General features: G+C 38.0%; 1 protein-coding gene across 4 annotated transcripts; it reads right to left on the minus strand.

The window, feature by feature from the left end:
• Window positions 1–1,402: 1,402 nt before the first annotated feature.
• Window positions 1,403–24,102, minus strand: stag2b (STAG2 cohesin complex component b). 4 transcript variants are annotated; one of them, XM_067518563.1, is made up of 34 exons: window positions 24,045–24,102; window positions 21,774–21,901; window positions 21,611–21,692; window positions 21,319–21,462; window positions 21,129–21,225; window positions 20,868–20,944; window positions 20,134–20,338; window positions 19,074–19,225; window positions 17,548–17,621; window positions 17,322–17,445; window positions 16,859–16,957; window positions 16,205–16,284; window positions 15,926–16,033; window positions 15,018–15,129; window positions 14,800–14,917; window positions 14,607–14,710; window positions 12,965–13,057; window positions 11,755–11,844; window positions 11,429–11,632; window positions 10,778–10,848; window positions 10,550–10,637; window positions 10,373–10,453; window positions 10,174–10,266; window positions 9,729–9,903; window positions 9,446–9,585; window positions 9,185–9,286; window positions 8,918–9,066; window positions 7,851–7,979; window positions 7,291–7,517; window positions 6,273–6,498; window positions 5,547–5,654; window positions 5,336–5,462; window positions 3,710–3,787; window positions 1,403–3,289 (listed from the first exon to the last, which is right to left on the minus strand). In XM_067518563.1, exons 2-34 carry the CDS (start codon window positions 21,815–21,817, stop codon window positions 3,266–3,268), a joined length of 3,825 nt encoding a protein of 1,274 aa, XP_067374664.1. In that variant the 5' UTR covers window positions 21,818–21,901; window positions 24,045–24,102; the 3' UTR covers window positions 1,403–3,265. The 4 variants fall into 4 exon arrangements, with proteins under 4 accessions (XP_067374664.1, XP_067374666.1, XP_067374663.1 ...); XM_067518565.1 differs by having other exon boundaries at window positions 21,774–21,865; window positions 23,910–24,088; XM_067518562.1 differs by having other exon boundaries at window positions 23,910–24,088.
• Between the last annotated feature and the right edge of the window lie 1,851 nt (window positions 24,103–25,953).

A 25,953-nucleotide genomic window follows, 5' to 3' on the forward strand; every position in this document is an offset into this window, starting at 1 on the left:
GGGTTGGTGTGCGCTATAAGACGAGCCTGGACGTTAAAGCGACATTGGTCTGCGAGTTCGTCCATCTGTGTGTCAGTGTGCCTAATCTAATGCAGGTTGTGGTAAATGATTTTCCAGGGTCAGCTGCTCTCCTCTGCCCTTACAAGCTGAGGAGATTACAACCAATGCTCTCATTAATGATTTATCCATGGAATTAAATCCTGTGGGTTTAGGTTCTTACAGAATACTGGACACATCTCTTCCTCCATGTACAGCAGGTCTGCTGAGAGTTATAATCAATCATATGAAAGAGTGGCAGAGTTAAAAGCAGTATAAACATGTATATTAATTTGTAGTAAAACGCCTTTCAGGTCCCGTTAAGTCAGTTTTCCCAGTGAACTTTGCACATGTATTTGTGAATCATGCTTACCAGACCTCCTTGACCCTCTTTGAGGTCCCAACACCAGCTAAACTGATAGGGCCAGTTTTGGACTATGGGTTATCAGAGGTAAATAGAAGCCCTGCAAAGGCTTTGGCTCTGATTTAAACTCTGCAACCCTGAGCTCAGCAGTTAAAGTTAACCTCGGTCAAACCAAGTATTGGGATACTGTGGGAACAAATAATAAAAGAGAAAAGTAGCTCGATTTGGCACATAAAGTGTAAGATGTGGACATAAAACACCTCCTCAACTTTCACTAAACCGGTCTGACAACAGCTATACACTAATCTAAAATTTCTCTGAGGTCTGTTTCTGAGAGAAGACAATAAAGCAAAGCTGCCAGGGCAAGTGCTTTTCTGCACATTACGCTGAGAGCCGACATGTGATGAGCAGACTGATGTAGTGACAGACGGGGCTCTTCATGTATCACAGGATAGACATGAAGGGAGCGCTCTCCTAGCTCCTATTCTAATATGCCTGCATTGATCTGAGCTTCTCTTTATTAATCATGCACTTAACACAGAAGTCTCCATTGCTTTCATCTTTTCTTCTGCTTCCTCATGTCCTCACTTTTATCATTACTGCAACTATAGGGCCCTTTGTATCTGCAGAAAGAGACATTACTAGTTACTGTCCCTTTTGATAGTCAACACAAATGTAAAACCTGTCACAATCAGCAACATATGTGCATTGACACATACATACACCTAGCCTATTCAACATTATGGAAAAGTTGTGTGTATTAATAAGAGTTACCGTGCGGCTTATCCCTAGCTTATACTGCCCCCTTATGCCATAAAAGGGAAGTTTTCACACAGCAGTTATTGCAACTAAACTTTATTTAAACGAAAATTGAAAAAAATAACAAAAAAAAAAAAAAAAAAAAAGGAAGAAAAAACTAAGAGTGTGAACTATGCGCCTGGCTTAAAGAAATCCCAGTGTTACTGTAGAAAAATTCAGCATGGTGAGTAAAAAGTGCCACAGTTGAAATGTGTTGATTTTTATTCAAAAGTTACTGTCTCCAGACAAGTACAAATCAGAAACAGAGTGACTGAAAAAGGATGGGATAATAGACAACAACTTAGAGTGTAGGCAAGAGTGCAGAAAAAGAAAATAAAACACAGAAATGGCCAAAAGGAAGAAAAAAAAAATGTAAATTTTGTATATATACACATGATCTAATAAGAATTTATACCAATGTAGTGGTAGGTAACAAACAATAAACAGTACTTTTTCTTTAAAAGAATTTTCTTTTTTACTTACATAAAATAATTAGGCAAACACATATAGGCTGTTCATCTACTTTATCACATTACATCAGACCACCTTGTGTTTCATGATCAAAGAAGCCAATTATCCACCTTAAAACATGACTGATCCTTTGACGTGGAAGATTACTGTGAGAGAACGTGACCTTCACAAGCATGTTTAAGGCTTAAGCATGGAATGACTACAAAATAAAAACCTCAGTAGACAAAACATTTCTTTAAAACTTGTGACAAATATATGTCAAAATCTAAGCTTTGTCTAGCTGCCACAGCGCTGCTGAAAAACTTTCATCTTCAGTATCGTCTGATCAACTACCTTTTACTTTTAGCATTTGAAATATTTAAGTATTCTGTGACAGGACTTTTAATTTTCAGAAAACCTTAAAGCTGAATTTCACAAGTCTTTTCATCTGATTTATCCAAACTAATTTACATGTAGGAAAAAAGGTACAAACCCGAAGACATTATCAAGACAAAAAGGAAAAAAAAACGAAAGAAAAAAAACATAAAAATACAAATTTAAAAATCTTCCTTGATGCATGGCTTTCACATGCTTTCATTTTTTTGTTTTACTTACACATATCTCAAACTCTGTGACTGAAGGTTGAAAAGTTGAAAATAAAAAAAAACCCAAAAGCACATATATAAAATCAGCACCGATTTATATATAACTTTTATTTAAAATGTAGAGAGATACCATTTCGCCTGCTGGATTTTAAGAGAAAAGAAATATGTCGTTTTCTTTCAGAGCTGCTTCTATCCAGAGCCTGTATAATAGCACTACTGGGATAAAGCTCTGCTCAATGATGGGGGGGCACATTTCACTAGTAGATGGCAGGTCAGGAGTGGTCCAGATCTTGGGGTAAGCTCTAGGACTTACAGTCCTAGTGTGAAGTATTTAACTGACGTTGGGGATTTTCACAGCATAAAGAAATCCTGACTGAGTCTACTGACATCTCACCATCTTAACCACCAGTGGTTACCAAGACCTTAAAATCAGGTCCAACAGCAGGGAAAACAATGTTAAGAGAGAGGGGGGAGAAAAACAAACAAACAAAAAAGAAAAAAAACCCTCCATCCACTTGGCTAACACAGTACAAGCAAGCTACTACCATCCGTTTATAAATTACTACTTCAAACCTGGTAACTTACTACAATTGTAAAAAGGGTTAGACAAACAAAAATGTTTAAGTTAAACACACCAATTCATTTCTGTAAAAAAAAAAAAAAAGAAAAAAAAAAAAAAAGAAAATAAAGAAAGAATAAAAGGCTATTATGGGTTTTTCTTCAGACATGTCTCATTTCTAATAGGATTGGAAGTGGACTGTTACACTATTTCTCAACAGGAAGAGCTTACCCAAGAATATAAAAGTAAATATTTGAAACAAAGTCCTCTCTGAGCAAGCAACACTGAGTGTGGGTTGTCATTGGTCCACGTGGAGTACAAGCCAGATAGATTTTTTTTGTTTTCTGTTGTGTTTTTCTTACAGAAAACATTTCTGTTTTCGCACCTAAAATTCTCTTTAAATACAAAGCGCATCTTCTGTTTTCCCAGCATCAAAATCATCTGGATATTAGCTTAAAACATGGACACCCCAAGGACCTAGAAAACAAACAAATCACATTTTTTTTTTATTAAAACAAACTGAGAAACAAACAAAAGTACCTTCAAACATGTCTGCTGTCAAACTGACACACATTTGAATCTCTCTGTTGCGTAGATTCTAATCTACACCACATAGCCATTCAACATTATGAAGCGTGATTCAGAGAGGGGAAAAAAATGGATGTGAGGCAGACGTGTTCTAAGCTGTTGTGTAGTTGACCCCAAAAATGCACTCGCATGGTGCTCTATATGGAGAGAGTGTTTGCAGGCCACTGTGTTTCAAAGTCCAGTAAGAGAAAAAGCAACATATTGGAAAAAATAATAACTGAACTTTTAAAGTAGGCCATCAGTCTAAAGGTACAGTAGTCTTAAAACAGAGGTGAAACTAATTTAAGTAAGAGTGTTGTAGCTTCTTACCGATTCATCCATGATAGAAGCAGGGTCAAAATAGTCTGACTTGAGTTCAGACCGCTCACGACGGTTCTTAGAGGGAGGCTAGAGGAAAAAAAGAGTGTTTAAAACAGATGATCTGAAAAACAACAACAACAACAACAACAAAAAAAAAAACACCCTCTTAAATTACCAGCTCCCAAAGCCATACAGGAAACACAGCACTAGCCGAAGCATCCAAAATAGACATTTATCCTGGATAAAATTTTGTTCTGGATTTACACTCATCGTACAAGGTTCTGTGGAGCTGGAAAAATGGTCAAATAAATTAGTCATGTAGCCTCATATTGTACCAACCACTGAAAGGCTGCTGACATAGTACATGTGTCATCAACTTTGTAAAAACCAGAAAACAGATACTCTTCCCCCAGCCAGTCTGTCTTTTAGTTTGTTCTCTGTTCTTTTTGGCGAAACAAACAAAAACTACAGGGATGATCACTATTAACTGTTATCTGCTAACCAAATCAGTTATCAAAAGTTAATAAAAGTATATATTAAAGGGCCATTAAAGTCTGTTAAACTGAGAGCTACATTTATATTGCAAAATTTTAAAAACCTTGACTGAAAAATTGACTAGAAAAATAAAAGGTGACGTAGATACTAATCACACTAGCTACTGGGTTATAATCAGCTTCAAGATTTGGAATTTGCTGTTCTCTGTATACAGTACAGAAAAAAAATGGGTTTGAGCAGCTGCTTCTTCTCCATCTCATCCAGTCTGGGAGTGTAAAATAATACATTAATCTCTAGATGTATCTGGCATTGGCATAAAACCAAACTTTTTATGTGATATGACAGAAGCTATTGATGGCCAAAAGCAATTTCACCAGGTATCTAAAATAAATTTAATCCGGCTATGTTATGGAGTTTTATCTTTTGAGAGAAATATGGTAATTCAGAGGATTACAGGTGATGGCAGAAGTAATTACACGACAAGCAATTATGACATGAAGTAAAAAACACCTAGGTTTTACAGGATTTTGTATGGAATCTTGTTCAAGGACAGAACTTGCTTGGTAAACAGTACAATAGAGAACATGAAGTGACATCAAATCATCTTAAAAGTTGGGAAATGGCGCCACCTTGTGATCGATCCAGTCTGTTTACGTGTGATTGTTGTGATGGTTATTTTCATAGGTTTTGCTAAAATTTAGTTCAAATCACGTTCAAATTTGTCAGAGAAGGGAACAGATGGAGAAGGGGCTAGATAGAAAGAAATTAAGTAAACCCGTATGACTTGGCCACAAGACTAGATTACAGGTCCTGATACACCTCCACTAACAAATGCAGACATCGCCAATTATCTTGTTTTTGGGTTGTAGTGCATGTTAAAAGTTTTTTCTCCTTGAAGCTCATCAACACAACTTTACAAGCTTTTCTAGCACAGTCATCGTCTCAAAAGTAGGTTGGCATTTTACTTAATTTCTCTATACTCCTCAATGCTGATAAATTGGTTAATCCCCTAAAAACTCGCATATTCTATATTCAAGATTCAGTTTATTTTAAAAATGGAACATTTTAAAAACTACTAAATCAAATACAACAACAAATAAAAAATCTTCAACTATTAAGTTTAATAGTTGAATCTCTCACCAGATCAATGTCCATTGTGTCAAAGTCCATGCCTTCATTGAGGTCATCCATACGACCCTCCGATGACATCATCACATCTTCAACAATTGGCTCTTCGTCTTCTTCCATGAGCCCAGTGCCGCGACGGCTGCAGGAGCAAATATTATAATTAAAGATTCATACTTTTAATGAGATTTTCACAGGCAATTTTATGTGCAGTGGTGAGTCTTACATAGCATGCTGCAGATTGGTCCTGAGCTTGGCATAGTTCATGGCTCTTTCCTGCTGCTGGCGTGCTTCTTCTTGCTGTCTCTGAGCCAACATCCACGTCACTTGGGAACTAAATAAACAGAAGTACCTTGATTTGTAACCCACATGTCAGATGGTTTAACTGGAATGTCAGAACTACAGAGATAACTCACTGGCCTAACGCCTAAGAAAAGTCAGGTTGGATAAATGAACTAGCCAGTCATTGTCCCAGTAGGGCCACAGACTTTTAAGTGCCTGCATTTTGCTGCCATTTGCCTTGTAAAGTAATAGCCCACAAATGCATAATTACAGCAAACCTTGTCTAATGTATTCTGGCCCATATTCCAGTATAAGTGATATACCAAGCTGAATAATGTACCTGGAGGTGAACCTAGATAAATTTATTAAATCTTACAGCAGGAAGCATTAAATTGTAATGATAACAAATAAAAAAGCTGCAGCCTGATCAAAAAACACGCACTTTACTTATGTGCCATAGCCAAAAGGAGGAAGGGACAGGAAATGCAGTGGGTAGGTTATAAAGAATACATTTAGGTTAGCAACACTGAAAGCACCAGTTCACAGACTTGTAAATTAAACAGTTTTTTTTCTTTTTAAATGACATGTGATTCCTGTAACACGTCCTCTACCAAAGCGTGAGCTGATGACATCATTACGACTCCGAAATAGAACATTGAGCTATGCATACTTGTAATCCAGTGGTGTCTGGTGGTGCTGAGGCGTCTGTTGATGGTGTTGTGGGTGTTGGTGAGGCTGCTGCTGGTCGTGAGGGAGGGGATAAACCCCCATATAGCTGTCGTCACGGCCTCTCTTAGGGTCTCGCATGACAGTGGACGTAAGGTGAGGGGAATGCATCATGACTGAGGCCTGCATGCTCTGTTGCCACACCTCACTGCTGCTGCTGCTGCTTTCCTCTAGAAGGAAAATGGCAGAGTGAGAAAAACTAACAACAAATTTGTACATGCTTTTTTATTTTATACTTGTTTGAGGGGAATAGCATTCAGCACAAGTTCATAATTTTCTTCACAGTTCCTTGAACAATGTTGAGTTTTAAAAGAAAGTATGACCAAATCAGGATTATCATTACAAACAATGATAACAAAAACAACAAATGTATCTTTATGCTAAGGCAGGTATTTTCCCTGCCTTAAGAATTCTTCAGTTTGTCCTTGTAAGATGTTTAAATAGATCTTAGAAAAAGGTTCTGTCCTGCTTCTGTCAGCGAGAGTTAAAAAATGAAATCACTGAAAGCTCAATGACCTTGGGAATCCCAAGGTTTAGTGTTCTTTAGACATCACTGGCTATAAAGAGACACCTGAACAGACAGTGACAGATTTAAGTGACATTATGACTCTTTTTTACTCTCTCACCATCTGCTGTTATATGTCCTCACCCATAAGCTGGGTTGGTACAACAAGGCTGACACAAATGCACCTTGGTCAATCTGGGGTCCAACTCCGCTTTTGATATTGTTGTGCAGTATTATAATAGATGTTGTTCTCACAAAAACCCTTTTTCAGGGTGTTTGTGTTTGATAGATGCTGAGGATCTTAAACTGTTTATAGTTCACAATATAAGTATTGCTGATGTACAATTGCAAAGCTATAAATAAAAAATGCAGATGTCTGCATTTTAAATGTTAACCTCACTGAAAAGCCAGATATTTAACATCATTAATAATTTAGTTGATTTCGTGAGCGCTATACCTTCTGGCAGCTTTCTCTTAGCAGCTGAAGTTCCAGCTGTAACAGCAGGAGGCTTGGTCTTCTTAGAGCGAATGGAAGAGCCTCTGCTGGAGTAGCCACTCATCACTGACATAGTATCGTCGTCACCACCAGCCTGTAAGGAATTCCTGTAGGATATGAGAGGGAGCCAGCAGTCCTCTCGCTGCAGTGCCATCTGGAACGTCATGAAGCGCTCCAGATACATGTGACTGATGAGAAGAAAGAGGTCACAAAGAAACAATAAAACAAAAATCAAGCATTCATAGATACAGAGAACAAACTTTACACACATACAAAAAAAACCAACAAGTGCACATTCCAGCTGGAGGGTTAAAAAAAAAAAAAACAACAACACACAACACACAACACACACACACACACACACACACACAGCCTCTATTCACACATCAGAAACACCAGTTGTACCAGTTGTCACAAACACCTGTTGCACTGAGAAACTGAAGCCTCATACCAGTCAGGAGAAGGAGAAGAAGAAGAAGAAGAAGAAGAAGAAGAAGAAGAAAAAATTAAAAAAAACTTACACAGTCCTCTTGTCTTGTCTCATAAGCTTGGAGGAGAACTCGCTGAGGATGTCCAAGAAAGCCAGATTAAGAGGAGGGCCTCCTTCTCCTTGGGGACTAGGCTCCTTAAATGCAAACTCAATACCATCCCTAAGTGTTGTACAGAGACGGAGCAGAGAAAAAAAAATTAAAAGTCAAACAAAAACCAAAGATTAACCTTTGTGGAATTTTCGTGAAGTTATATTTATATACACTGGTCAGGATGCAAATGTACTCAACCATTTAAAGTTGCTACCTTTAACATAGATAGATAGATAGATAGATAGATAGATAGATAGATAGATAGATAGATAGATAGATAGATAGATAGATAGATAGATAGATAGATAGATAGATAGATAGATAGATAGATAGATAGATAGATAGATAGATAGATAGATAGATAGATAGATAGATAGATAGATAGATAGATAGATAGATAGATAGATAGATAGATAGATAGATAGATAGATAGATAGATAGATAGATAGATAGATAGATAGATAGATAGATAGATAGATAGATAGATAGATAGATAGATAGATAGATAGATAGATAGATAGATAGATAGATAGATAGATAGATAGATAGATAGATAGAATAATATCTTGTATTATTCTATGTGGTTTTCAATACCTAAATGTGTGCAAAATACCGCGTATATTTTACTAAGTAATATGTTATATATATGCTAATTAGGTAAGTAGATACATTAGCTAATAAAGCAAATCTGCATATATTAGCTTCTTTGCAAAATGCCTGACTCAAACTTTTTAACATAACGTTCCCTATAAAAGTAACAGTAGCTAACAAGTTTTGTTTTTATAGCACAGTTGCTCCTGTTTCCTTGAAATGCATAACATTGTTTTCACACATTCCTCAAAAATACTTTCCAAGCATGGGAATGGGCAACAGTGCAATATCTCATCACTTCTCTACAAACACAGCCTCTACAAACCCCAGTAAAAATAAAGATATTATTTAAGAGAAATTTGTCTGACATGACAGTTTAAGTGTCAAAAAACTTGTGAAAAAAACTTGTGTCTTACTTGTGAAGCATAGCAATGGCATCTCTGGTTTTGACTTGGTCAAGACCAAAGGTTAGAGAAAAACGACGAGCCAACTCTTTGATTCCACAGAATGCAGAGGAGGAGCGGTCAAACCCATGGCCCAGTTCAGACAGCATCTCATTGAACAGCTAGCAGTAATGCACATGTGAAACATTAGTTTACCAGTCTCTTAAAATGCGAGAAATAAAGAAAAGGTTTGAATTAAATAATTTGAATAAATGAATGAGCAAATCGGTGTATACGGACCTTCTGCAGACTGAGGATGAGCGTTTTGGCACACTGAATCTTGTCAATTTGCCGAGTCTTACTCATAGTCTCTTTGATGATATCACCATAATCGTTGTAATACTACAAATACAAGATAAAATCAAATTCAGACCACATGCATTTATGCAAAGCCAAATATGAACTTTAAAATCCACAAGTCGCCCCAGTATTGATAAATAGTACAATCTGTGGCTATAATGATAAACACCTTTTTGTTAAGTGACAAAAGGTTTTACGTACCCGCATGTATTGTTTGAAGATGTCTGCTCCGGTCTTCATTTCTACCACACAGTAGATTATCAGTTTACAGTAAGCAGCCAGGAGGTTTCTCCTTTTGTGCAAAGCTTCAATCTTTACTGCCTCATCATCTTGCTGCCCATCTGATTAGAAAGAATACAAAAGACTTTAAAGTTATACAAGCTTCACACTGGCAAATTTGAAAGACTTTAAAAATTCTCTCCTTGGCTACTGGAGGGAAGCAGAAAATAAATGAGCCTCTGAATGTGTGCATTTGCATTTCTACCTGTGCTATTTGTGTCATCATCCTGGTCTATGAAGACATGGTTTAAGATGAAGGACAGCAGTTCAGACTGCAGTGAGTCCTCTGGGGAATAGACCAGGGGCTCCAGGTGTTCCCTGCCTCCGGACACCATCTGGTGGCTGAAGATGAGCAGGAGATCACACAAGATTGTGAATGCCTGTGGGAGCGAGGACAGGATGATGAGTTGAGAGCAACTTTACACAAGCCCTAGACAAAAGCACTCTTTGCAAATCTCTTTTTACATTTTTTTTAGCTAGGCAGCGTCTGAGCATAATCACATAGAAATTCTGACTTTCTACATTAGTTGTGAGGTAGAGGCATCCGGTTGAATCACAGAATTCATACCAAATGAACACAGCTAATAGAGGGTAGTGGCACTTAGTGGCTTTAAACAATGTAGATAACATGAATGACCGCTGTATGTTACCTGTTCTTTCACGGCTGTGTTGACATTGGTGAGGTAGCGCTGACACATCATACAGAATGCCCTCATCTGCTTCCTCAGGGTCACCAGGTCATCCTGATTTAAAAGACAGTTTTTTTTTAGCATTTTCTTACACTTAAAGCATATTCGGTTCTCTTCAAAGAGTGCAGAATGGAATGGTGAAATTGGCATTAGACCTCACCTTCCTAGAGCTGCCCTCAGATGACTTGGCCAGATTCCACAGGATCACGTAGTGGGTACATTGCAGTGAGTGAATGACTATCTGCTCACAAAAAACAAAAAGGCAATTCCAGCTTGGTTAATATTTACCCATTTTAAACAGAAAGTGACAATTTGATGCACGTATATATTTAACAACCTGCTCTGGCATGTCTCCATTCTCTATGCCTGTGTTGAGCAACTTAAAGTTGCTTGTAAAGAGGTCCCACCCCGACAAGTCATGTGCGCTGCAACAGATATGACAGTCTGAATCAGATTCACTGGTGAGTTATTGCTCTAACTCAGGAACACACAGAAGACAGTCTAAATAAATAAAAAACAAACAAACAAATAAATAAATAGTACATTACTCCAGGAAAAATCTTACTTGTGAAAGGCTGTGATTCTCTTTAAAGTTGACAAAACCTGATAAGCATCATCTTCATCTGTATCTTCACCCTGGAAAAAGAAATTAAGCAACTGAGTTAAATTTTATGGATCGATAGGTTTATTAATGTGTTACAAACACATTATCTACAGCAGATGGAAATGTTCGCTTCTTAAGATGAAATCATCCCACACTAGTGGATGATAAATAAAAATATAATCTAAAACGTATGCATATTTGCTGTTAATGTACAGTAATACTTGTTTTTTATACACTTGTCTAGTTAATTAAGTGCTTCATATAACTTAGAGGGATAAAAAAAATCCTCAAAGACACACGTTTATCATAAAATAAATATTATTTAATATATATTTTACTAAAGATAGACTGCTCTTCTTAATAAAAAAAAACTAAAGTGAAAAGTAAGTGAAATTATTGTAGTTTTAGATGGAAAATAAATCTCCTATGCAGATAAATCTGATTTTTAATGTGCAGTCACAAACTGAAGTACTTGTGCAAGACAAAAACAGCTAAACAAGCTGATCAGTTGGTAGAGACTTTGCACATAAGAACAAGGTCCACCTTTCCAAAGGACAATAGAGTGAAAAAAAATTAATACAAGTGTTCCCACAGGCATCTTATTACTCCTACCTCTTGTAAAAAATCCTCTAGTAGCCTGTTGAACTTGTCTACCAGCTCATCCAGCAGCTGGGATCGTGCAATGTCCACCCTGTTAAAAATTGTGAACTCCTCATTGCAGAGGGCATGGTATGTCTTAGAGCAGGCCTCCAAAACTTCAGTGTCTGTGTGCTTCTCAACAATTTCTTTGATTTGACGCAGCAGGGATTCCAGGTGCTGGTTTAAAAAGAAAAAGTGCAACATCGTGTGTTATAACAGTCAATGACCAAAACGAATTAATTAACATAATAGTAAAATGATTAGTTAAATTGACTGGGAATTTTTTTCAAATGGTTTACCTTTTCCAGACGTCCTGTAGTATAAATTTCCAGGTCAAAAAACTGAGGCAGCTGCAACAAGTTTGTCACCTTCTCTGCATCCACTGCGTACTGTAAAACATTCAACATAATGATGCTTTGTGATTTATAAAAGACACACTTAAAAGTCAACACCAGTGTCAGGCTCGTAAAATTTAGTACATTACTTGGTTCAAACATATTATTATTACCTATAACTCCCTGTCAGATGTAACTTGTTGCATTATCTGTTATAATACTTTCCAAAAAGGATAGGTATTGGGTTTGAAAGACAGACGGAAAGTCATTAGTGGAAATGGGCAACATTTCCTCCATCACATATGTAGCCACAAGCATCATTAGTTCTTTGTAGCTCGTTATACTCTTCTGTCAACAATTACATTTTAGTGTTAGTCGTTTAGCTATTAAGAGCTACAGCAATCGTGAGTGGCCGCTGCGGGTTTATCTTTGTTGGGGTACATCTCCAAAAGATTTACATTGTTGTACTATGTATAGTATATCTTTAGTTTTTCAAGGTGTTTGAGGTTGTGTCTTTAGCAGGGGAAAAGAGTCTTACCCATAACTGCACACAATTTACATGTTACAGCAATGTTCTTATCACCTTTCCTCGCGACGAAATCAAAGTAACAGTAATACTGTCAGCTACTGAATGCAGGTACTTCCATCTTCAAAACTAACTTAATGTTTTTTGGTGCTACAAATAGTCAAGTGTGCCATGACTATGAATATAATATGAAATGAATGAATTTCAAATGAATCATTGCCATGGTGACGAAAAAAGTAATGTTGAAACAAATTGTTTCTGAATGGTGTACCTGTAATATTTGGTTAGGTTTAGATTACAGCCTCCAACTTCCAGGGCAAATACAGCGAACTTACTGTGCACTTATTAGTAACAATGGTTTAACTCCACCCTACCTATAGACAAATATTTGTTACTTGATAACAATAAGCAAACTTGTAACAAATGTGTATCCATAGGTACGGTGGTGGTACAACGTCGTTACTAATAGATGCACAGTAAGTTCAATGTACTTGCGCTGTACTTTGCAGGCTGTAATCTAAAGCCTGCGACTGAAAAAGTACTTAGAATGTTTTGTGCTTGTACTTGTAATATTATTACAGGTAAAACTGTCAATAACACTATGTAAACAGGAGTATTTGTTAAAATCATCAAGTGGAAGTAAAAAACCTTTGCTAGTAGAGGTGGCAAAGCCACAGCAAACAGCTCTGTTATCCTGGTTCTGTCATCCAGCTGAGTCTTCTTCTCTTTAGCCGTCATCACCTGATAACAAGTACAAAAAGTTAGATACTAGTTGTCACAGTTAGTTTGCATTTACACATGCAATTACTGACATTTTCTTTGTGTAATAACATGTACATCAAAATGTTAGATAGTGAGATGAATCTCCCCATGTCAGATAGAGAAATTAAAACTGACACATCAGACCTATTTTTTGCTTGTTCTTTTTATTTTGTTACTCCAGACCCGACAAGTACAAACACTAAAGTGCAGTTATCACATATTATACACCTATCAGCCACAACATTATAACATGTGACAAGAGAAGTGAATGACAATCACTTGTCAGTGTCAACAATCAATGGCAGCTGTCAAGGGGTAAATATAGTAGACATCAAGTCAACAGTCAGTTTATGAAATCAATTTGTTGAAAAGTCTGGGTCAGAGCGTTTCCAAAACAGCAGGTCTTATGGGTATATCAGTAGAAGGGTTTTGAAATTAATCACATTTTCATTAAATGTGATTTCACTAAAAGATTTTAATGCTTTTTATGACTTTAAACTGATTTTCTTGTTTCAACCTATGTATTCACCACAATGCAATGCATGTTAATTTAGATGCAATAAAATTGTTAAATAACACTTCTGCCTGTAATTATCTTTTTATGCAATATTCAAAAGGGCCTTTAGTCTCACTGATGTTATGTAAAGGTTTTAAGCTGCAAAACTGAATATTTGTAAATCAGGCCTTATTGTTAAGCCCTAGGAATGGTTTGAGGAACATGGAAATAACCCAAGGGAGCATCTTTGGGATGTGCTGGAAATTTAAGTCCAATACATGGAGGTCCTACCTTGCAACTTAACCCAATTAAGACAGCTTTCCCCAAAACCATTTCAATGGACAGATTTACAGTGATCTTTAAGTATTTTTACTATTCTTAACATAATCATCATCTAATGATCATGATGAAGAATTACACTCCCACCTACATTACTTCAGTGCCACAAATGAACTTTTTGGGGTATATAGATTTTTTAAAATTATTTCTAATGGACTTTAGGGGAAAGGCAGTTAAACTCATGTTATTTATTTAATGGTCCTATCTGCTACAGAGGCTGAAACATAGAGGTTTTAGTGAACATTACAACTGTTTTTAAAGTTGTTTTATAGGGTATCTTTAGGTAGTTAAAGAACTTAAATATTATTCTGAAGTCTTAGTGCCTCATATCAGAAGACAACTTCAGAGATCTTTTGGAGTCCATGCCTCAATGGGTGAAGCACTGTTTTGGCAGTAGAAAGGGCTCAACACAATATTAGGGAGGTAATTTAAATTTTGGGCTAATCAGTACATTTAAAAGCCCAAATTCTCTACTCTCCAGGGATCCAAATTAATCATGTATAGAAAACAATCCTTAAGTGCATGTGCTGTTAGAGATGTATGTTTTTAGGTGCTTTCTTTGACTCCGTTCTATGATAAAGGTTAAACGCATTTATCATCAAGTCAATCTAAGAATATGCCTACTTTATGAAAAACCGAATCAACCTTTAATCAATCATGGCTGACAATTCTAAGTGTGCTAGCAACTCTTACCCTTTTCCCTGTGCCTCTTCCAACAGGAGGGTGGCATTCAGCAGCCTGACGTACAGTGCACAGCATGATTTCAATCAAGGCTGTCTCCTGTCTGTCTGTTAGAGCTACAAAAACAAACAAAATATTAATGGTGGATTAATAGCATGTTTATGCCCTCTACTGTATACCAGCAATAAACAGCAGGCTGCCATACCTTCCTCTCCTGGTAATGGTTCATCTAGCAGTAAGCTGATCATACACTCCCAGTCCTTCAGTAGCTCTGCACCACATTCCCAAAGGGAATCCACTAGGTAGGCTGCATGTTCATGTAGCTAAGAGAGTTCACACAAATGTAAAGAGAAATTATTTAGTGTTACATTCTGCAGACAAACAACTTATCTATGACACTAAAAAGCAAGTACAATAATATACCTCGCTCTCCAAGAAGAAGAAGACAGTGGTCTTAATGAGGTTGGCATTGGGGCTTTGTCTGCCTCTCCTCTTGGGAGCACCTTCCTCCTCAGGTTCCCGCTGGCTGAACAGTCTTTGGAAATATCATTGATTATTTGGGCATCAGACAAAATCCACAACCACATCATCTTTCAACTTTATGCAAAATTAAATTCATTTAGTACATTGACAAATGACTTGTAAAATTAAACTTCCAATACAAGCTCTTTGTATACAGAAACCCTATTTTTACTGGCATCTTTAAATTTAGTTGAGTATAAATTCACACAGGTATCTTACATTACTTCAGTGCCACAAATGAACTTTTTGGGGTATATAGATTTTTAAAAATTATTTCTAATGGACTTTAGGGGAAAGGCAGTTAAACTCATGTTATTTATTTAATGGTCCTATCTGCTACAGAGGCTGAAACATAGAGGTTTTAGTGAACATTACAACTGTTTTGTTTTACAAGTTGTTTTATAGGGTACCTTTAGGGAGTTAAAGAACTTAAATATTATTCTGAAGTCTTAGTGCCTCATATCAGAAGACAACTTCAGAGATCTTTTGGAGTCCATGCCTCAATGGGTGAAGCACTGAATTTATACTCAACTAAAATAAATACAATAAACAATATAAACATAAATAAATTTGTTCCCTTGTTAATTTTAAACACTTGTATATATGTATATTATGACCATCTGTGCAATTTAATGCACTCATTAATAAACCTCATTCATTGTTAATGGTAAACCCCCGTTAAATAGGCAGTGTGAAAAAAGCTAGAGACTAATCACAGAGCAACATTTCAAACAAGACTCCTGATACTCCCAGGTCAACTGTCTCTTTAACTCATATTCAGTAATAAGTTAGATTTATGTCTAACGTACTTTTTAAAGAGAAATTCTCCAGCTGCAACTGCAACAGGCCTGTGTGCTGAGTAGACTAAGTGATAGACACTCTCACAGTCTTCAGGGGTCAACACCTCATCTGTACTACTGCAGAGACAAACATGAAGAGTCAGTCAGCTTTACAAAGTAGCTTCAAGTAGAACACATGTACTTAATGTACCATGTAGACATACAGACTATATCTCTGGTATGTGATAAGCAACACAGAAGTTTGGAGAACAGCACTGAATCAGAAACATTAGGAAAACAACCACTTACTTCAAAACTAGAGTGAGTAGTTTAATTGCTTGTACAGCAACATCATACTCTTTGTCAAGTGTCATAGAGACAATGCGGTCCTATGGAAACACAGGAATGACAGACTTAATTAGTTACTTTGATATAAGGAGTAATTGGATCCATGTATGTAGTTCTGTCAGTAGAATCTAAAATGTAAGACCATAGACTGCTAGTCACATTTGTCCAGGAATTGCGATCGAAACAATTTATTCAGCCAATACTGCATGAATTCTGTGCAACCTTGCAATTTAAAGCATCCATCCATTATCTGTAGCGTATTTTTTGGTGGGGGGGAGCTGGAGCCTATGCCAGCTGTCACAGGGTGAGAGGTGGGGTACATTCTTGAGAGGTTGCTAATCTGTCTCAGGGCCAACACAGAGAAACATACACAGACAGACAACCATTCACACTCACACCTACAGGCAATTTAGGGTCAGAATTTTTTTAAAATTCAGCATACGTTGCAAGATTTTTAGAAAAACTGTTGCCATAATCCCGCATTTTAGGCCTCAACAATCACAAAAAGTTCTGCAATATCCTGGAGGGCCTGACAAGTCCAGTCCTTCCAGAGTGTGATAGTAAGAAAAAGTGAGGTTTGGATTATGTCTAAGTTGTCCAGCAGGTGGTGCTGACCTTGAAGCGACTGGTGAAGAGTTCCAATCTTGCATTGAGCTCTCTGTTGTAGTAGAGACCTTGTAGAGCTGTCAGGCACTTTAGACGTACCTCACCTTGCTGGAATCAAAAATTAGAACAAAGCCATTTTGTTCCAGAAATGGGCAGCAGTCAGTCATTTGTTTAAAATATGTTTGACAATATGAAAAGGGTTTCTCAAAAATTATAAATACAGACCTTGGATAAATATAATGTAGAAAAGACAAGCATTACAAACCAAAACTTGTAAGACTACACAAATACAGGTGTATTCGCTTTTGCTGGCTGAGTAAGCCAGCAAAAGTGAATACCATAAGCCGAAGGCTCTATTAATTATTTGTATAATGGTTTAACTACTTGAGAAGGTCTAATCAGCAAAATAGAGTGAAAATGTTCATAGACCTCAACAAAACAAAAAGGAGCCAAAAAACTTCCTATGACCCACCTTATCATGCATCGTCCATCCCACATACTTCAGATAGCTGTCGTTGAGGAAGGCATCACTATAGAGTTTCATCCAGACTCCAATCTCTTCTATACAGATGGCCCTAATTTCTGCTATTGAATCACTGTTAAAACATAATTTGGTAAACAAGAGTTATTATTGACAGCAGTGTCAACACCTAAGTATTAAAGTTTTGTTAATGGGTGTGCATTATATGAAACTATACCGATATCTGTGAACAAACACTCCTTTGAAAATTGCATTCATCATGTTTTCAATCTCATCCTGATTTTCCTGGAGCTGAAATGAACAGCAAAAAAAAAAAGGGGAAAAAAAAGGCATGAGCACTATTATTTTTTCAAACATATAGCCTGAGTCTGTAGAATGCTACAGTAAGTCATAACCTGGAGCCATTGTTAATGTAATGAGATATATGTGTGACAGCCAACTATGCCACCCTACTGTAGTATGGCAGAGTGAACTAACAGATGGATGCCCGGTGGGACTTGCTGTTATATAACCTAATAAACTGACAACACTAGCAGAACAACAGTCAGCACTAAGTCACAGTCAGTGCAATTTCATTACTTACAGAAATTCTGCAGTTCAAACTAGGCACAGATTTATGGCTATAAGCTCAAGTAATTAGAAACTATTTACACACTTGTGTTACTTTATATCTTGCTGTACTTGTATGTCAATGTGATGCTCGTGATTTGTTTTAACAAAATGACCTGTAGTAAGATGTACCTGAGGATGAGCAAAGTTTAGTTTTGGTGATAATTCTCCTCAAAATTTATTTCTCCTCAAAAAGGAAATGCTGCCATTAGGGCTGAGTGTTGTTTCCATTAGATTGTTAATCAGCGATAGACAATGATACTGCATAGGTGATTTATTTTGTCGTCAACTTAGATTATGCTTAATAACATCCCATTCTGTCCATAATTAAAAAATATTCAATTAACACTCTGATGCATGGAGGTTACTTTTAATTGTGAAGAAAGGTAAGTACGTGATGTGAAATACTTCAAACAGCAACTAAAGGTTCCTGGTGCTTTACATGATTTGTGTAAAAAGGCAATCATAAATTTAATCACCTGCATGTATTCTTTGTTTATTTTTATAAAAACTTTTTTTTACAACTTTTTCAAACAAATCTGCCTGTCTGGCCATAAAATACAAATTTCTCACATTGTGATAAAATAAACTTACATAGTAGCTGCATTATTTATTGTTTATTAGTGCTGGAAATTAGATTCCAAGACTTGGCGTAAGTGTTGGACTAAGAATTGATTCAATAAACCTGAAAGAGAGCACTTTCAGCTTCTCACTTGGTACTAACCCAATTTGTCAAGATATAGAAAATGTGTATTTTGTGCTGTATTTTATTAGATTTTTAGGTCTTAAGCAGTGAAGAAGACACTCTGCTGTTAGGGTTTAGATCGGGCTTAATAAATTAAAAAGGCTGTGGACAGCTGCACTGTGCTTGCCCAACTAAGAATCAGTTATTGGTTATGGGATTTTTACTCCTCAGTAATTTTCATTTGTTCTTCCACAACTTATAGACAATATGAATGAGAGTTTTGCCAAAGTGGTCAACTCTTACCTCTAAGATGAAGACACATACACTAATAAATCTGACAAATTAACAAACCCCTGCTCAAAAAACAAAACAAAAACAAACCAACTATGTCTAAATACAAGCGCCACATACTTAGCTAGGAATTTATAACAAGACGTGACTACCCTTACCTCTTTGCGTTTCTGCAGGAGCAGCTCTAGCCTATCATTGGCCCTTTTGGCTACCATTTTATTCCTTTCTGCCTCATACTGACGCTGGGTGTTGTCCATGTTGATGCTCAGGTTAAGAGCTACATTCACCAGGGCTGTCATCAGCTTCATAGCTTTCAAAAGTGCAAAATGAAAAAACAAACAAAACAGCCACATAAAAACAAATTGCACCACAGAACAAAACCAAATGTTTTACCGACCATTAAAGCATTGTGAAAAATTGCATAAGAAAACGTTGTTCAAGAAAAAGCTATTTAAAAAGGAAAGTCTATGGAAAATAAACAAGCTAATCCAGACTGCAAGCCAACAACCAAATGTGAGTATAGAAAATTCAGAGTTGGTTTTAGTCTCTGTATGATGATTGTGAACAATTTGCTTGATTAAAAAAAAAAAAAAAAAGACCAAAGTTATCCTTAAAGTTTCCAGTTCTGTGTAAAAAACAGAAAATATGCAGGGAATCTGAATTTCACAAATAAAAATGTGCCCCCTTATTCCAAAAACTGTTATTAAAACAAATAAAATTAACAACCATTACAGCAAAGCTGTTTGCAAGCAATACTGGAAACTGTATACTTTCATCGTAAAGCAAACGAGTAGCCTCTCTCAAGCTACAAGAAAGGAGTCTAAAAAATTTTGAAGGCCCTAAATTTAGTATGTAAAGCCAAGTGCCGCCAGGTAACTGTACCCACTCAATCCTGCAAACTTGTTACTTTTCCCACCCAGCTAACTAAACTACACTCTTCCAAAAACACATGACTGAAATTCAGCACTGACAATCAGATCTCCATCTTCATCTCTTACACACACGTACACACACACACACGTACACACACACACACGTACACACACACACGTACACACACACACGTACACACACACACGTACACACACACACACACACGTACACACACACACACACACGTACACACACACACACACGTACACACACACACACACACACGTACACACACACACACGTACACACACACGTACACACACACGTACACACACACACACTCACCTGCCAGTGTTGAGGTGTGTCTGAAGGCTCGGACTTGGGAGTCAGATAGACCAGTGAGAAGAGAGATGACTGTATCCATCATGTACTCATCATAGATGATACTGTACTGACACTGGCGCACTAGCACGGAAATAAATTCACAAAAGCTTGTTTTGAACTTCTTCCACTGGGGCCCTGCTATTGTTAGAGGGTAGTCACCACTGTCCTATAGAGGGGACAGAAGGAAAAGACATCAGTAAATTCTAGGATGTCACTTTACTAGAATTAGAATGCTCTCCTGCATGCTTTTCTTTGGCAATAATTTTAAGATTGATATATAAAATTACACTCAAGCCCCTTTCAGACATTCACTGGAATATTGACAATATCCTGACTTTAGGTTTTGTATGTCTGCACGCAAGTGCCAAAGTAAAACACTGTCTGACATTACCCGGACTATATACTTCGTGCAGTGTTTGAGCTTGTGCGTGTAGAATGCTGCTCTGTCCTAAATCTTCTAAAAGGATTAAAAGCAAGCAAGTGGGCGTGCTGATCACGCACAGAAATTGGGCAGATTTTCGCACGTGAGGACGCTTCTCACTCTGGCGCGTCCCGCTGTGAGTTACATGTGTGAAAGGCCACTCCGTACAATGTCCGAGGCTGAATTCTTATAAAATAGTTCGGAGTTCATATGTAAAACAGGCTTTAAAGTGGTTTACGGTGAATATGGTAATGATTATAGTTGCAAAAGTTACCTCATCAAATTCTTCTGTCATTCGTCGGATGATCTCAGAGTTCTGCATGTTGCGGAACATTTCTCCGCTGACCACACCTGATAAGCACATCAGGGTTAGACAGAAGACAATTTACTAAGTAAAAAGAAGACAAACCGAGCGAGAAGAAAGTACCAGTTATTTCTGAGTGGCTCTGTAAAAAACAGAACTCCGTTTTCCTCAGTGATTTTTTTTATAGGAGCAGATCATAGACAAGGATGACTTAAACAGACACATACATACCTTTACACCCTGAGCACTGTATAAAGAAGTTGATGAGATCGAGAAGTGCAACATCTCGGTCATGTTTGTAAGACTCAATCCAGTCGTCAACAACAGACTGCAGGGAGACAGGTAATAAACTTTAAATTAGGATACAAAAATTACAAAGACCCTACTTTTTAATTGCTAAAAATGACAATGTCTTTCATACCTGCATTGCACTTCTGCCCAGCTTGACCACCTCAAACAGCATCATGTTTTCCATGCCATTCTCCTGGTGGTGGCCATTTAGTCGGCCAGCTCCTTTCCCTCCTTTGCCTTTCTCTCCTGCTGCCTTCTTACCCTTCTTTCCTCCCTGAAACCAAATAAAAGACCAAATTAATAATAATGTAGTGTGAGAATCATTACAGAGATTAAGACAAAGCTAACTTTATATAAATGTCTATAAATTAAAAAACAATTGCTCTGTGTTTACTCTTTAGGATATCCTGTGTTTCTTATACCTTTCCTTTAGCTGGGTTTGCACTCCTTCCATCAGGATCCTCTGAGAATTCTGTGTCTGAAGAGAATCTAGTGTCTGTATCCCTGGTGGACACAAAGAAGATAGAATAAAAATGTATATCAACATTTAACTAAACATGAAATTAAAAAATGGTGAGCACTTACTGGGTAAAGGAGAACTCTGGTGGTATTTCTGGTGGTGCTATCATTTCTGTAACATCTTCTGGATAACTTCAACTTGTGACTGGCTTGAGATCCTCAGAAAATACAAGACAGGAAAAGTTGCATGTGACCTACAGCATGAAACATAATAGTTTATTAAGCCACAAAAGTACACGTCAATATTAAATAAATAAATATTGCTACAAAAGAAAACATGAAATAAGTATATGGCCATAGAAATCACATTCTCTGTAGTGAACAAATGTTTCTTTGAAAAAAACTTTTTCACATGGTAACAGGGGGCGGGGATAAATGATCCTGTCACACTCAGCTGGCTAACCATTGGCTCCCTCTCTTTCTGTGCTCCCCTTGGTTTACAGACAACGTCACACAAGGAAGACTGGATTGTCTTCCTCAGTGGCCAAATATGGCATTGCCCTATCCGCCCCATACACGTCTCAGCCAATCAAAACACTCTATCAACATCAACAAGATACTGCAGGCCTCAGTGAAACTATTGCATGGTTGTGATGTGTACATTAACAGCACATATCCTTATGTCAAAGCTGGTAGCAGATACAACTTTTGAGTTAAGTATTCTTAACTGATCTACAATAAAAAAAAATGCGAATGCCCAAAATACCAGGGGAGCAAAACAAACAAACAAAAAAAAAACCCTTCATCGGCAACTTAAGTTATGAAAATGCAAAAACTCCACCCTTTATACATGTACTTTAGGTACAGTGAGTTCATCTTTCAATTGTAGTACAGGCTGGAATGACATACATGCTTGTCACTCTTCAAAAATTGTGTTACCTTTAAGAAAACTATTGCATATCAATTAGTGCAACGTTACTCATTGGGTCCACTGTGTTCACAAATTAATTTAAATACCAAATACGGACCACATTTTATTTTTTATATAAAATAACCAACGTAAAATTACCCACTCGAGCAAACAGTCAAGCAGCACAGACCCATTCAAAACCATCAATCCTACATTGTAAGGTAGTTACGACGTGAGTTTCAACTGATCTCGGATATTCATTGGTTTAATAATATGTTAATGTGCCCATTTCCTTAAACACGTTCATGAGCAGAAACAACATGACAAGACGACGAAATTCTATGGGTGTAGACTGAAAAAGTGGCGCCAAATCGAGCAGTGTATCTCATAAAGTTGTTCCTGCGAAGCCCGACTAGACTAATTTACATTAAACGGCATTTGTAAAACGCAGCTGACTAGATTCCTGGAAGTCAACTATGCCACGGAGTACCGGCTCAGGTCCCCCGAACAACACCGGTGGGGACACGCTCTTTTTCGGGTCCTGTCAAAATTGACACCGGTGCGCTGCTTGTGTTAGCCCCACTAGCTAAGCAAGCGACGATTTCGGCGTCTCTCTAAATCAGCAAACGTTAACGTTACTTCAATGTGGTAGTAAGCATGCACAACTCAGTGGTAACGAAATGTGATGTGCTGATCAAGCCGCCACAGTATTTTACAGTGCGTTCCCATTAGAAATGGAGAACATACCAGCCTTAACTAATACTATCCTAGTTGGACCATAATAACAAAACAACGCAAATCCTACTGTACTAGCGCAAGCTAGTATCAGCTAGTACACAATGACGCCAGTCGTATATATTTCCGAGGACAGTAACTGTCTCCTATCTTGCCATGAATTAGATCCCGGGCTCGCCCGAAGCTAAACCAAATAACAGTTATTGGTTTGTTGCAAATAATGGGCTCAGAATACCTCAGTTAGCTATGCTAACTGCTACTGCTAACGTTACCTAAAAAAACATCACGTCCTTGCGTCCTCCATCTTGCCTCGGGAGTTCCAGTACCGTATTGCATAAGCCACAAACACTTTGTTTACAAATATATAAAGTGCAAGTAAGTTGTTTAGAACAATAAACGCCTTGATCGGTTATAGCGTAAATATTTTGCACCTCGCACACCTCGTTAGCCTGCTAACAACCAAAGTAGCCGTGAACCTCGAGCTAGCGAAGCGACTTGGCTCAGGCAGACATCCGCGCTCTGGGCTCATCTGGAGCTAGCCTGGCTAACGAGACAGCTAGCAAAATACAAATCAACTAACTTCCAGATAGCTCTCCGCCATTTTACAGCTAACTTACCTTATTATAAAATATAGTCCCGGCAGAACCGTAACTTTTACTATTCTTATATAGCCTCCGTCTGAATTCCACTACAATTCGGTAAAAAAGAGTTTAAAAGTCGCGGTCAGAGGCGGTTTCGGACGTTCTCCTCACCCCGCTTGCTCCGTAGTTCGGTTTGTTGTTTCGACGACCTGGGAGGAGGAAATCCTGGTGCAGAGCTACCACCTAGTGGCCACAGTACCAGGCTTAACTACACCATTGATAACCTGACATCTAGTGGTCACTCAAAAGTGCTACATATGGGGACTGCTGTTTCGCTAGCAGAAATAAAAGTTTGAGCCAAGAAATCTGACATATTAGGGTAAAATATTGGTTTGAATTATTTTATTTCCTTCTTCTTCTTTTCCTTTCGGCTGTTCCCTTTCAGGGGTCGTCACAGCGAATCGTGTACCTCCATCTAACCCTGTCCTCTGCATCCTCTTCTCTCACACCCAGTAACTTCATGTCCTCTCTCACTACATCCATAAATCTCCTCTTTGGTCTTTCTCTAGACCTCCTGCCTGGCAGCTCCAACCTCAGCATCCTTCTACCGATATATTCACAGTTTCTCCTCTGAACATGTCCAAACCGCCTCAATTTTGCCTCTTTGACTTTATCTCCAAAACATCTTACATGAGCTGTCCCTCTGATGTCCTCATTCCTGATCCTGTCCATCCTCGTCACTCCCAAAGAGAACCTCAACATCTTAAGCTCTGCTACCTCCAGCTCTGCCTCCTGTCTTTTCTTCAGTCCCACTGTCTCTAAGCCGAACAACATCGCTTGTCTCACCACCGTCTTGAACACCTTTCCATCCATTTTCTCCACCCGTTCCAATCTGCTTGCACACACCTCTTCACTTCTTTTCCACACTCTCCATTGTTCCGAACTTATTCCTTATTTGTGTGCTTTCCAGAGCATACTGCTACCTCTCTAGATTTTGCTAGATTTTTTCCACAACTTCATTGTTTGGCTCATCAGCTTTATTCCTCTGTAGTTGCCACAGCTCTGCACATCTCCCTTGTTCTTAAAAATTGGCACCACTTGTCCTCCATTCCTCTGCATCCTCTCACTCTCCAAGATCTTGTTAAACAAACTAGTCAGAAACTCTACTGCCACCTCTCCTAGACACTTCCATGCCTCCACAGGTATGTCATCAGGTCCAACTGCCTTTCCACTCTTCCTCCTCTTCAACGTCCTCCTCACTTGAACCTTACTAATCATTGCTACTTCCTTTTCCACACCAGTCACCTCACCTGTTTGTTTCCTTTCATTTTCCTCATTCATCAACTCTTCAAAGTTCTCCTTCCATCATCCCATCACACTCCTGGCACCTGCCAATAGATTCCCATCCTTATCTTTAATCACACTAACCTGCTGCATATCCTTCCCATATCTATCTCTTTGTCTGGCCAACCTGTACAAATCCACTTCTCCCTCTTTAGTGTCCAACCTAACATACAAGTCCTCCTATATTTGTTTGGCCTTTGCAAACTCTACCTTCACCTTACACTGCATCTCCTTGTACTCCTGTCTACTCTCGTCAGTCCTCTGTGTCCCACGTCTTCTTAGCTAACCTCTTTCCCTGTATAGACTCCTGAACTCCACCAAGTATCCTTGTCCACTTTTCACTTTCCCGATGACACACCGAGTACGTTCCTACCTGTCTCCCTGATCACACTAGCTGTAGTTGTCCAGTCATCTGAAAGCACCTCCTGACCATCCAGAGCCCATATGAACTCCTCATTGAAAACTTCACATTTTTCCTTTTTCAACTTCCACCACTTTATCCTGTGCTCTGCCTTAGTTCTCTTCATCCTTCTCATCACCAGAGTCATTTTACACATCACCATCCTGTGTTGTCTGGCTAAGCTCTCCCCTGCCAAGACATTACAGTCACTGATCTCTTTCACTTTACAACATAGACACGAGATGTAGTCCATTATACCGTTTCTACCTCAGCTCTCATGTCACCCTATGTTCCCGCCTCTTCCGCAAGAAAGTGTTCAATACAGCCATTTCCATT

The sequence above is a fragment of the Channa argus genome, chromosome 10, assembly GCF_033026475.1.
Source record: "Channa argus isolate prfri chromosome 10, Channa argus male v1.0, whole genome shotgun sequence".
Classification (NCBI taxonomy): Eukaryota; Metazoa; Chordata; class Actinopteri; order Anabantiformes; family Channidae; genus Channa; species Channa argus.